The sequence below is a fragment of the Nicotiana sylvestris genome, chromosome 1 (assembly GCF_000393655.2).
Source record: "Nicotiana sylvestris chromosome 1, ASM39365v2, whole genome shotgun sequence".
Taxonomy (NCBI): domain Eukaryota; kingdom Viridiplantae; phylum Streptophyta; class Magnoliopsida; order Solanales; family Solanaceae; genus Nicotiana; species Nicotiana sylvestris.
The window spans coordinates 172,739,250-172,750,902 of record NC_091057.1 but is presented as its reverse complement, the minus strand read 5'-3'; the positions used below and the strand labels follow the sequence as shown (position 1 = coordinate 172,750,902).

General features: G+C 41.8%; 1 protein-coding gene across 1 annotated transcript; it reads left to right on the top strand.

The window, feature by feature from the left end:
* The first annotated feature begins 2,007 nt into the window (after window positions 1-2,007).
* On the top strand, window positions 2,008-6,508 carry LOC138877063 (uncharacterized). The gene is made up of 7 exons (XM_070156533.1): window positions 2,008-2,474; window positions 2,592-2,796; window positions 2,906-3,116; window positions 3,227-3,279; window positions 3,387-3,956; window positions 6,072-6,211; window positions 6,268-6,508. Exons 1-7 carry the CDS (start codon window positions 2,008-2,010, stop codon window positions 6,506-6,508), a joined length of 1,887 nt encoding a protein of 628 aa, XP_070012634.1.
* The last annotated feature ends 5,145 nt before the right edge of the window (window positions 6,509-11,653 follow it).

Here is an 11,653-nt window from a genome sequence, read left to right as displayed (position 1 = left end):
AGAGTGGTGGAAGTGGCTCAACTTCTCACGTAATGGCAATAACTACTAGAAGTGGGAAGGTTTTACAAGGTGACATTGAGCGAGAGGTTGTTGGGGAAGAAGCCGAACAAGAAGTTGAAGCAGAAGAGCAAGGGGTTGTTGAAGCTGAAAGGGTGCCGAAAAAGAGAAGGTGCAAGAAGTGAACCAAGAAGGGGTGAAGGAAAAGAAGAAGGAGACATCAAAAGCTCTACCTCCTATTCCTAGACCTCCTCCGCCTTTTCCTCAAAGACTTATTAGAAGGGTTGATGATAGCAAGCTTGAGAAATTCTATGATATTCTAAAGCAATTGTCGGTGAACATTCCATTCTTGGAGGCTTTTCAAGAAATGCCAGGGTTTGCCAAATATTTGAAGGATTTGATCACCAAAAAGAGGACCACAAAGAATGAGGTGGTAAACATGACTCACCGGGTTAGCTCTATTATTGCCACAAGCCTTGTCCAAAAGAAAGAGGACCCGGGAGCATTTACTATTCCATGCACTATTGGGGAGCATGACTTTGCAAAAGCCCTTTGTGAGGGCTAGCATCAAGTTGATGCCACTTGCCATCTACAAGCAAATGGGATTAGGGATGCCGAGGCCAACAAGCATGAGGTTACAAATGGCCAATTGATCTATTAAGAGACTGGTAGGAATTGTTGATGATGTGATTGTGAAAGTTGGAAAATTCCATTTGCCCGCCGACTTTGTAATTCTTGACTGTGCTGTTGATAAAGAGATCCCTATCATCTTGGGGAGACCATTCCTAGCCACGGGAAGAGCACTCATGGATTCAGAGCGAAATGAAATTAAGTTCCGGGTGAATGATGAAGAAGTCACATTTCAAGCGAGCAAGGGTATGAAATTACCCCATGAGTATGAGAGCATTTCAGTGATAGATGTGGTTGATGAGGTTGAAGATGTCGTCGAATTGAAAATTGAAGAGCAATGCCTTGGTTAGGCATTGGCGGCTATCTCGGTAAACTTTGATGGCGAGGACATGGATGGGTACATGGAGTCGGTAAATGCATTGGAGGGTCTTGGATCCTATACTTACACTTCGGCAAAGCTTTATCTTGACTTGGAGAATAGGGCCACACCTTCCGCCAAGCCATCAATCATTGAGCCACCACAACTAGAGCTCAAGCCTCTCCCGCCGCACTTAAGGTATAAATTTCTTGGCTCTAATGATACTTTACCCGTAATCGTTTCGTCTTTGCTAAATGATGTGCAGGTAAACCAATTGTTGGAAGTCTTGAAAGAACATAGGCAAGCCATTGGATGGACCATTGCGGACATTTGTGGAATTCCCCCGGGAATTTTGTGAACATAAAATCCAATTGGAGAGCGAAACAAAGCCAAGTATGGAACATCAAAGGCGGTTGAACTCGTCAATGCAAGAGGTAGTAAAGAAGGAGATTATCAAGTGGTTGGATGCTGGGGTAGTTTACCCTATTGCCGACAGTTAGTGGGTGAGTCCAGTACAATGTGTGCCAAAAAAGGGTGACATGACCGTGATCGAAAATGAGAAGAATGAGCTCATTCCTACGCGAATTGTGATCGGATGGCGAGTTTGTCTGGACTATCGGAAACTTAACAGTGCTACTTGCAAGGACCACTTCCCTATGCCTTTTATTGATCAAATACTTGATCGGCTAGCGGGGAGGTCATTTTATTGTTTCCTTGATGGTTACTCCGACTACAATCAAATCAGCATCACTTTGGAAGATCAAGAGAAAACTATGTTCACTTGCCCGTATGGCACTTTTGCTTTTAGCCGGATGCCATTTGGCTTGTGCAATGCTCCAGCCACTTTCCAAAGGTGTATGATGTCCATCTTCTCCGACATGGTTGAGGACTTTCTTGAAGTCTTCATGGATGATTTCTAGGTGGTTGGTGATTCGTTTGAGCACTGTTTTAACAATCTTAAACAAGTGCTTAAGCGATGCGAAGAGACCAACCTTGTGCTAAATTGGGAGAAGTGTCACTTCATGGTTGACGAAGGCATTGTGCTTGGGCACAAAATTTCAAAGCATGGTATTGAAGTCGACCGAGCAAAGATTGAGATTATTTCTAAGCTTCCTCCACCGACCTCCGTGAAAGCTGTTAAAAGTTTTCTAGGGCATGCCGGGTTTTACAGGAGCTTCATCAAGGACTTCTCCAAGATTGCTAACCCCATGTGCAAACTCCTCGAAAAAGATGCCAAGTTTGTGTTTGATGAGAACTGTCTTAAAGCTTTTAAGGAGTTAAAGCAAAGGCTCACCACGACACCCATTATTGTCACGCCCGATTGGTCACTTCCTTTCGAGCTCATGTGTGATGCCAGTCGTGTAGCCATTGGAGCAATGCTTGGCCAACGTTACAACAAAGTTCTCCACCTGGTGTACTATGCAAGTAAAACTCTCAATGGGGAACAAATGAACTACACGGTAACTAAGCAAGAGCTTCTTCCTTTTGTGTATGCTTTTGAAAAATTCCAGGCTTATTTGTTGGGGTCCAAGGTGGTGGTATACACTGATCATGCGGCTCTTCGATATCTCATGGCAAAGAAGGATGCAAAGCCTTGATTAATTAGATGGGTCTTGTTATTGCAAGAATTTGACTTCGAAGTCAAAGATCGTAAGGGAACTCAAAATCAAGTGGCGGATCATTTGTCAAGGCTTGAGGAAGCAGGGAGACCACAGGGAGATCTTGAAATCAACGATGCATTCCCTGATGAGCACATATTGGCATTATCTAGCACTTTTTCTCCTTGGTGTGCTGATATTGCTAACTACTTGGTTAGTGACCTTATCCCGGACGGATTGGAATCTTATCAAAGAAAGAAGGTTTTGAGAGACTACCGACAATACTATTGGGAGGAACCATACTTGTTCTGTGTTTGTGCAGACAATATTATCAGAAGGTGTATTCCCGAAGAAGAGGTTATGCCAATCCTCAAGGCATGCCATGACTCACCGGTTAGGGGTCATCATGGAGGAAATCGGACGACGGCTAAAGTTCTTGGATGTGGGTATTATTGGACTTCCATCTAACATGATTCCAATCAAATGGTCAAGGCTTGCGACCAATGTCAACGACAAGTTTCAATCTCTAAGAGGCATGAAATGCCAATGCACTTTGTGATGGAGATAAAGATCTTTGACGTGTGGGGAATCGACTTCATGGGCCCCTTTGTAAGTTCTTGCGGGATGAAATACATCTTGGTAGCTGTGGACTATGTGTCCAAATGGGTTGAAGCAGTTGCCTTACCAAACAATGAGGCAAGGAGTGTGACCGCCTTCTTGAAGAAAAACATATTCACTCGGTTTGGCACTCCTAGAGCCATCCTTACGAATGAGACAAGGCGTTCTCGGGGCTGCTTGAGAAGTATGGCGTAAAGCACAAGGTGGCCACACCTTATCATCCGCAGTCAAATGGTCAAGTTGAGGTTTCCAACCTGGAGATCAAGAGCATTCTAGCAAAAACTGTGAACGCAAATAGGACCGACTGGTCAAGGAAGCTAGATGATGCATTGTGGGCATACCGCACGGCCTACAAAACCCCTATTGGTATTTCTCCTTATCGGCTAGTCTTTGGTAAAACATGTCATCTACCCGTGGAATTGGAACACAAAGCTATGTGGGCGTTGAAAAGGCTGAACTTATATTGGGCTAAAGCTGCAAATTTGAGGTTAACACAACTCAATGAAATGGAGGAATTCCGGTTCCATGCTTATGAAAGTGCAGCTGTGTACAAAGAACGGATGAAGTTTGTCCATGACAAGAAGATCTTGAAAAGAGAGTTCAAGACGGGTGATTTGGTCTTGCTCTTTAACTCAACGCTCAAATTTTTTCCGGGCAAGCTTAAATCAAAATGGTCCGGTCCATTAAAAGTGGTCAATGCCTCTCCTTATGGAGCGGTGGAATTAGAATCAACAGATGCATCCCGGACATTCAAGGTAAATGGCTAACGCATCAAGCACTACTTGGGCACTGATAAAGAAAAACATTTGGTGGAGCAGCTGGCTCTCAAAGATGGTCCATGCCCGACCATTGAGTGAAACCAAAGGAATATCAACTTCGTCGTGCCGCGACGTTAAATCAAGCGTTTCATGGGAGGCAACCCATGTGTGGTAACACTCTTTTGTTCTATGAATTTTTAGTTTTTGATAGATAGATTTATTTGAGAAATTTAAAGTGTGTGTCAGAGTACAGGGGGTTCAAAAGATCACAACAATTGGTACAAATGCATAAAAAGTGGAAGAAAAACCACTAGGTGAATTCTGTTACACAAATGCGGTCACATTTTAGCTATGCAGACCGCACTCTAACCGCAAACCTAAGCAGAGATTTGGGTTAAAATTGTGGTTGAAAATGCAGTGAGGTAGTGCATTATGCGGTCCGCATTTAATTTATGAGACCGCATTTGCCTCCCTTCAGCTTGGTCCTTAACCTTATCACATAACACACATGCGGTCGCACTGTGTGTTATGCGGTGTCCTATCCATCGCAGAATCGACAAGGTAAGTCCGCATAACCCTCTCGTCTCTCACTCACTTAAAACAAAACAAAAAAGAGAAAGGGGGGGGGGGGAAGTAAAAAGATTACAGAAAAATAAAACGAAAAAAGGGGGAAGAACACGAACGGACTTCAAACCAAATCAAGCTCAAATTGTATGCAAACAAAGGACTCCATTTGTCACACTCATTGTCCCAATCATCAAACTCTGATGGTATGTACCCGTTTTTCCCTTGTTTTATCTTTGATTTCCACTATAGGTTCAGAGATTTTTCATTTAAATCCTGTGCAAAAATGTTTTTAGATGCTTGTGTAGTTGCTTATCTGTAGTGTAAATGCTTTTGGGTTGAAAATAATTTGGGGTACGGGGTAGAATGAAATAGGACCGCCATTGTTGAAAGCTTGTGTGACCTATGTAGAAGAAGAAATCTGCGGCCCGCATTTTGGCCGCACAACTAAACCCTAAATCTTATGAAGAAGATGATGAAATGCGGTGTTTTTGCGATCGCAGATTTGAAATGCGGACCGCAAATTCACCGCAAAGTGATACAGAGATTTCAATTTTGAACCATATAGCCATGTCAATTCTACGATGGTTATGCGGTCCGCATAGTGGTTATGCTACCGCATAACTCACCGCAGAATGAGACCACTAGTTGAGACTACAAGATCTGCGACAAGTCTGCGGTCCGCATTATGGTTTTGCGATCGCAGACCAGACCGCATTTCCTTTCTTGCTTTTAATTCATCTGTATCTTCTTCATATTGTTAATGATGTCACTCACTCTTCACCATTGTGCAGATATGGGTCAAAAAGTGACGCTCATCCTCTACATCAAAGTGGGCTTCCACCAATAAGCGATTGCGGATAGAGGACAACGTGCCGAGCCACTCCCAGTCTGAGGCGGAGGAGCTCAGGCCCTCAATCAATATAGAGGCTGAAGAGAGAAGGAAACGAGGTGAAGATTTCCGGCTCCGATCTGGGGTTGATGGGTCTAGAGAGGTATTTAGAAAAGGGCTCACAAAGCGCAAAATCCTGGGCGAGAAACAATTGATCTTGAACGAGCTCAAAGACAAATACCCCTATATCCTGGAAAAAAATAAAAACACGGAGATGGGAGAACTTCACTGAGCCACCCACAGAGTACAATGAGACCCTTGTGAGGGAATTCTATGCATCCTATAGGGCCTCCAAGACGAAATAACACAAATGCAACAAAGTTTTCACCGACCAAGTGCTTGTCCGGGGAAAGACTGTTTTCTGCAACATTGAGGCCCTTAATGAGTTCTACGTCAAAGGATGGAGAGCAGGCACAACTGAGTACAATAAAAAATTCAAAAATAAGGAGAATGAATGTGGATGGATTGCCTCAATGATAGTAAAGGGGACTCCCGCTTGGGTTGATCCTCATCACAAGATATATAAGGAAGATCTCACGAGAGAGGGTCGCTACTGGCTCAGTTTTGTCACTTCTTGGTTGGTACCAACTTAAAATGAAACTTATATAGCCATCGAGAAGGCCCTTCTGATTGCTTGCATCATGATTGGTATCAAGATAGATGTGGAAGCGTTGATCTTCCAAGAAATAGGGATCCGAGCAATGCAGCATGCAACTTCACTTCCTTTTCCTTGCCTGATCACAACTCTGTGTAAAGTTGTGAAAGTTCCCATCCTGCCAACTGATAAAACTGGAAAGTAAACGAGGGATATTGATATCACACGTATATTGATAAACACTAGTGACTCCTCAGGTTACAGGGCCCCCACTTCCACTTCCGAGCCTGCTTCTCAGTCCACCACTGCCAGCCTGTCATCACCATTCCTGCTGTCTCGAAGCTTGGTCTACTGGCTCAGCATGCCAATGCCAAAGTAGATCAGCTTTTGAAGACATTGCCAAATCTAATCAAACAAGCCCTGACGCCCATGCAATCCTCAGTGACGGCCCTCCAACAGCAACAGTCAAAATATGAGGATCGTCTACAACAACTTTAGTTGAGGGCGGAGAAGATAGAGCGGGGTGAAGTTAGTGGGTTGCCTGGACTCAAGAAGGATCTTGCTTCTATGAAGACCGAGCTCCAAAAGATGCAGAACTTGGAGTTCGATCTATCATCCCTCCTTCCCATAGATGGTGATCAGGTGACAGGCACAGCACCTCCGGACTTAGGTCTTGACTTCACTGCATTGATGACTGATACTACCCCTCCTACTGCCGGAGCTTCCCAGCCTAAAGCCCCTCCAGCCCATATTGTGATCCATTCTGGGGAGGAGTCCGGAGGTTCTGGTAAATCAGAAGATGAGGAGGAAGATGGGAGCGAGGATGAGGAAAGTTCTGGATATTCAAGCGATAATGGCCCTCAGGATAAAGGAAAGCAGATTGCGGATGCCTTTGTCGAGGATGCTATTATTGAGGAGGATGCTATTGCAGAAGTGGAACAAGTAGATATGCAGATAGCGATACAACGGTCTCTAGCAGACATGGCTAGCCCTATAGCTCCATCAGTCACCCCGCCATCAGTGGGCGAGAGTAGCATCTCACAGGCTCCAGCACCAGCTCCAGCTCTAGCTCCAACTCCTGCTTTGGACCAGCCTGAGAGCATTACTCTATCAGGAGAGGTCACTCCTCAAACTGAGCTCTCATCGGTCCCAGCTTCCACATCCGAGGGTGACCCCTTCAGTACTCAGCCAACTACTGACTCCCATAGCACTTTTTGTGCCTCAGGGAGCCCCCCTCAAACTCATCTCTCTATTTTTATGCATTGGGGACAATGCATGCTTTTAGTTGGGGGTGGAGGGTAGCATTGTAGATATTTTTGTGATATTGGAAACTGTTGTGCATATGCATATCTTTATGTTAGAATCAGACTGTTGTACTTATGTGTATTTTGTGTTCTGTATATATTAGTATGACTTCGATACATGAGTTGTGTTATGAAATTCGTGATGATGTTAATATTAGTGTTTGTTTTGTGTTCATAATAGCGTTGTGTAAATATTACCGTTGTCCATATAAAAGAAAAACAACAAAAACAAGTAGATAGTGATTAGGAATCAATTCCTCTTGGTTTTTCTTCTCTCGGTTAAATATGATACCGTTGTCCATATAAAAGAAAACAACAAAAACAAGTAGATAGTGATTAGGAATCAATTCCTCTTGGTTTTTCTTCTCCCGGTTCTTTTCCAAGGGTGTAATAGTAGAACCAGGATCATAGAATTAATCATTTTGACCGGTTTGGTGTAATTGCCTAGTATCAAGCATGTGTGTTTGTACATAGCATATACCCTTCCACATATAAAAAAAATATTATTTTTGTCGACTTTTCCCGATGATGGATAGATTGACAACTTTCTTAAGGGAATTAGTCTTTGTGATCAACTTTGTGAACTTGAGGCTCGTTTTGTGACTCTATGGCGACCTAGAGTTATACATGTGTCTATGATGAAATCCTTGAGTTGCCAAGTGTTGACTCGAAAGCGTCAAATTATGTGAATGAAACAGTTTGTGTACCATGTGTGTGTGAGTTCTCTGTGTGTATATAACTCTCGTGTTTACTTCTATCATCTAGAACTTGCCCAATTGTTCTTTCAATGTTAATGATAGTATGTTTGGTTGGAGGGATGATCTTACGCATTTTTTGTCTTATTTGCTAGACCTCTGTAGCCATTCAAGCTGACATGTACATAAATAATATCACTAGTACCCAATTTGAGCCTTTAAGCCTTTTCTTTGGCCAACTCATTACAAACCTCTCCCCTTTATTTTTTTGTAAAATAATCCCCTCTCTTGAACCCGTCCCTCCTTGAACATTGAGAACGAGGCTAAAAGCCTAAGTTGGTGTTGGTGTCGCAGTGGAGATTGGTAAGGTTGTACGTTAAGTTAGGACTACATGCCTCAAAAGTGTTTGTTTTAGATTATTCAAGCTCCAAAAGAGAAAAAAACAAGAGAAAGATTTGTGTACAAAAAAAAAAGAAGAGAAAATATGTGTTTGTATATAAAGTATAGAGCCTTGAATAAAATTAGAAGAGGTATGTAAGGTGGTTCTATATTGGAAACTAGACGCAAATGAGGCTATGAGGGTTTGAAAAGAAGTAAAGTAAAAAAAAATGGAAAATTGTGAGTAGTGTTCAAGGAGGGTGAAGTCACTTGTACCCAAATGTCTATCCAACCCTTCCCGAAACCTACATTACAAGTTTAAAAGGTCTTTATGAGACCTCCAACCGAACATTCTTGAATAAGCGGTGAATTAAAATAAGGGCAAGCTTATGGTATGAAATGTTGTAACACTTGAAGTTCTTTCTGAGAGTGAGTGTATTTGTAAACTGTCCCTTTTTGTTGTCCTTGTAAATATTGTGATTTTGGGACCTTCTTTCTAGTGAGGGTACATGAACTGTGGAGTTAAACAAAAGTTGAGCTTTTGAGTCAAATGCAATTGCACTCAGCTGAGGGTAACATTTTGTCGCAATGTCTGAGGCTCAAGGTTCACAAGTTGATTAGTTTTCCTTGTATATACTATCAATTCAGGAAGGGTAAAACAATTATAGATGCATGCTTGAAGTACTAGAAATGAACTCCACCCGTAGTCATTATCGTTTCATGTTTTGTAAATAAGGTCTAGAATAGGCTAAGTTTGTTTTAGTTGCTTGAGGACAAGCAAGAGTTTAAGTTGGGGGTGTTGATGTGCTGGAGAATTTCGGCACATTTCAATACTAATTGCTTAAATTTTAACTTGTTTTAATGCAATTATCTCCGTTACCTATGTAGTTTTGTTGTTTCTACAGTACATAAGGACTGAGAACCCAAGAACATGGAAATGGAAGCAAAAAGACAAGAAAAGAGCAAAATGTAGCAAAAATACTGGTCTGCGATACACTATGCGATCGCAGATCAGACATGCGAGCCGCAGAATGCACGTCAAATCACAAACAAAAGCAGAGATGTGGGTTAAATCTCAAGTCAAGAATGCGGTCCATTATGTGACCGTAGAACCAACATGCGAGTCGCAGAGTGAACCGCAAACCAACCATGAAGGTCACTGAAGGACGAAGATGCGATGCAAAATGCGATCGCATTTCTGCAATGCGATCCGCATAATTGGAATGCGAAGAAGACCTGTAAACTAGGGTTCCTGTCTGCGATGAGGATGTTCAAGATGCGGAACGCATACGTGCTCTGCGACAAGAATGCAATCGCATATCAGACCTGAAAGGGCATTTTTGTCCGTTTTCTGTCCCGATTTTGAGTCCACTATAAATAGTTTTATGATGTCTTTGTGGGATCATCTTGTCTAGTCTTGAACCACATTCCAAGACATTCATATTCCTCACTTTTGGAAGCTTTTGGCTGAAGATTCTCCACTTTGTAAGCTTCTATGACATTAAATACTCTTTGGTTTTTGTATTGTAGTATGAGTAGCTAACTTTAAATACTAAGGTTGTGGTCCCTAAATGGGTGTAATGCTAATGGGTGTTTAACATTGAATATATATATATATTGGTTGGTTGATATTTATTTACTTCTCATTCTTCATTTATTTTTGGTGGTTGAATACATTAACAAGTGCCATTAAATTCTTGCTTTGCTTGGGAAAGTGGGTTAGAATTTGGTAGAAGTAAATATCAATGACTCAAGGCTTTAAACCTTGTGTAATAGAATCGCTTAGGAATAAGTGAGTTTTACTTGGCATATATTGATGGTTCTAATTTGCAACTCTTTTATATTTGGGAAAATTATAAAGAGGAAATATTACTCAACTATTGGGAAATATTGGGTAGTCACTTAGACATCATTTGCATATCAAAAGAACCTCCATTAGAAATATATCATATTAACACCGATAAGCATTACACTCCATTAAAGGGGACACAACCTTGGTTTCTTTAATCCAATTAATTACTCTATAAATATTCCAATTAGTTGATACTTCCAGACAAACTCAATTCATACTCTTGTTACTATAAAACCATTCTCTTGTTACTGTTAACCAAATAGAGATACGACTTTAGTCGAGCAACACACTATAAGAGTAACCTTTTCACACCTATTCCCTGTGGGATTCGACCCCAACCTTGTTGGGTTATTATATTTGACACCGACCGCCTTACACTATTTATTAAAGTGTAATTTGAGTGTATCACGACTCCAAGGGTAGCTGCTGCATCAGTCATAGTAGCCGTTGAAATGTTGAAAAATGGTTTTGTGCGGGGCAAGGGTTTGGGTGCATCTCTGCAAGGTATCGTACAACCAGTTTCTCTTCCTAAAAACTTAGATACATTTGGTCTGGGGTTCAAGCCCACAGTCGCAGACGTGAGAAGAGCCAGAAAAATGAAACAGAGAGCATGGGCCCTTCCAAAGCCAGTCCCGCATATTTCCAGATCATTTGTCAGGCCTGGTACCAGAAAGCGCCCAGTGACGACGGTTCCTAGTTCGGTGGTTGATATGGATGGATATTTGATGGAAAAGTTCGAGAGGATATTCGACGAAGTGAACACGGTGGAAGCTGGAGAGGGTTCTATCAAGGCGGATGTGCAATTTGTTGGGCCCAGTGCAAAGATTAACAATTGGGAAGCTACTCCTCTCCCCACCATGAAGGAGTTTTGGTAGTTTGCTTTGATTTTCTTTCAGTTTATTTGGATTATCCTAGGGTTGTAGTTCAGATTATATGTTTCGTCTGTTTGGATGTATAAGCCCTGTTATCTCTAATTTCAATGAAATGCAATTTCCCTTTTTCTCCCTTCTTGATAGTTTTATTTTTGTTTTTCTTTTCTTCCTTGTACAGTTCTTCTTATGCTGACTTCAATAATATGACATGCATGCGGAATATCTGGCCCAGTCTTAAAAGCCAATCTAATTCTGAAATAGTAATTCAAGAAACAGAGTGTGATGTTGAATTGAAATATGACGAGGATGAAGCCTTTGAAGAGATTAGTAACGAATTAAGCCATTTTGAAGAAACACCCAAGCCTAACCTGAGTGATACAGAAGCAATCAATTTAGGGGACCAAGATAATGTCTGAAAAACCAAAATAAGTGTCCATCTTGAACCACAACTCAGAGAGGAGATAATTAAAACACTGTTCGAGTATAAAGATGTTTTAGCATGGTCCTATGACGACATGCCAGGTCTAAGCACTGGCTTGGTG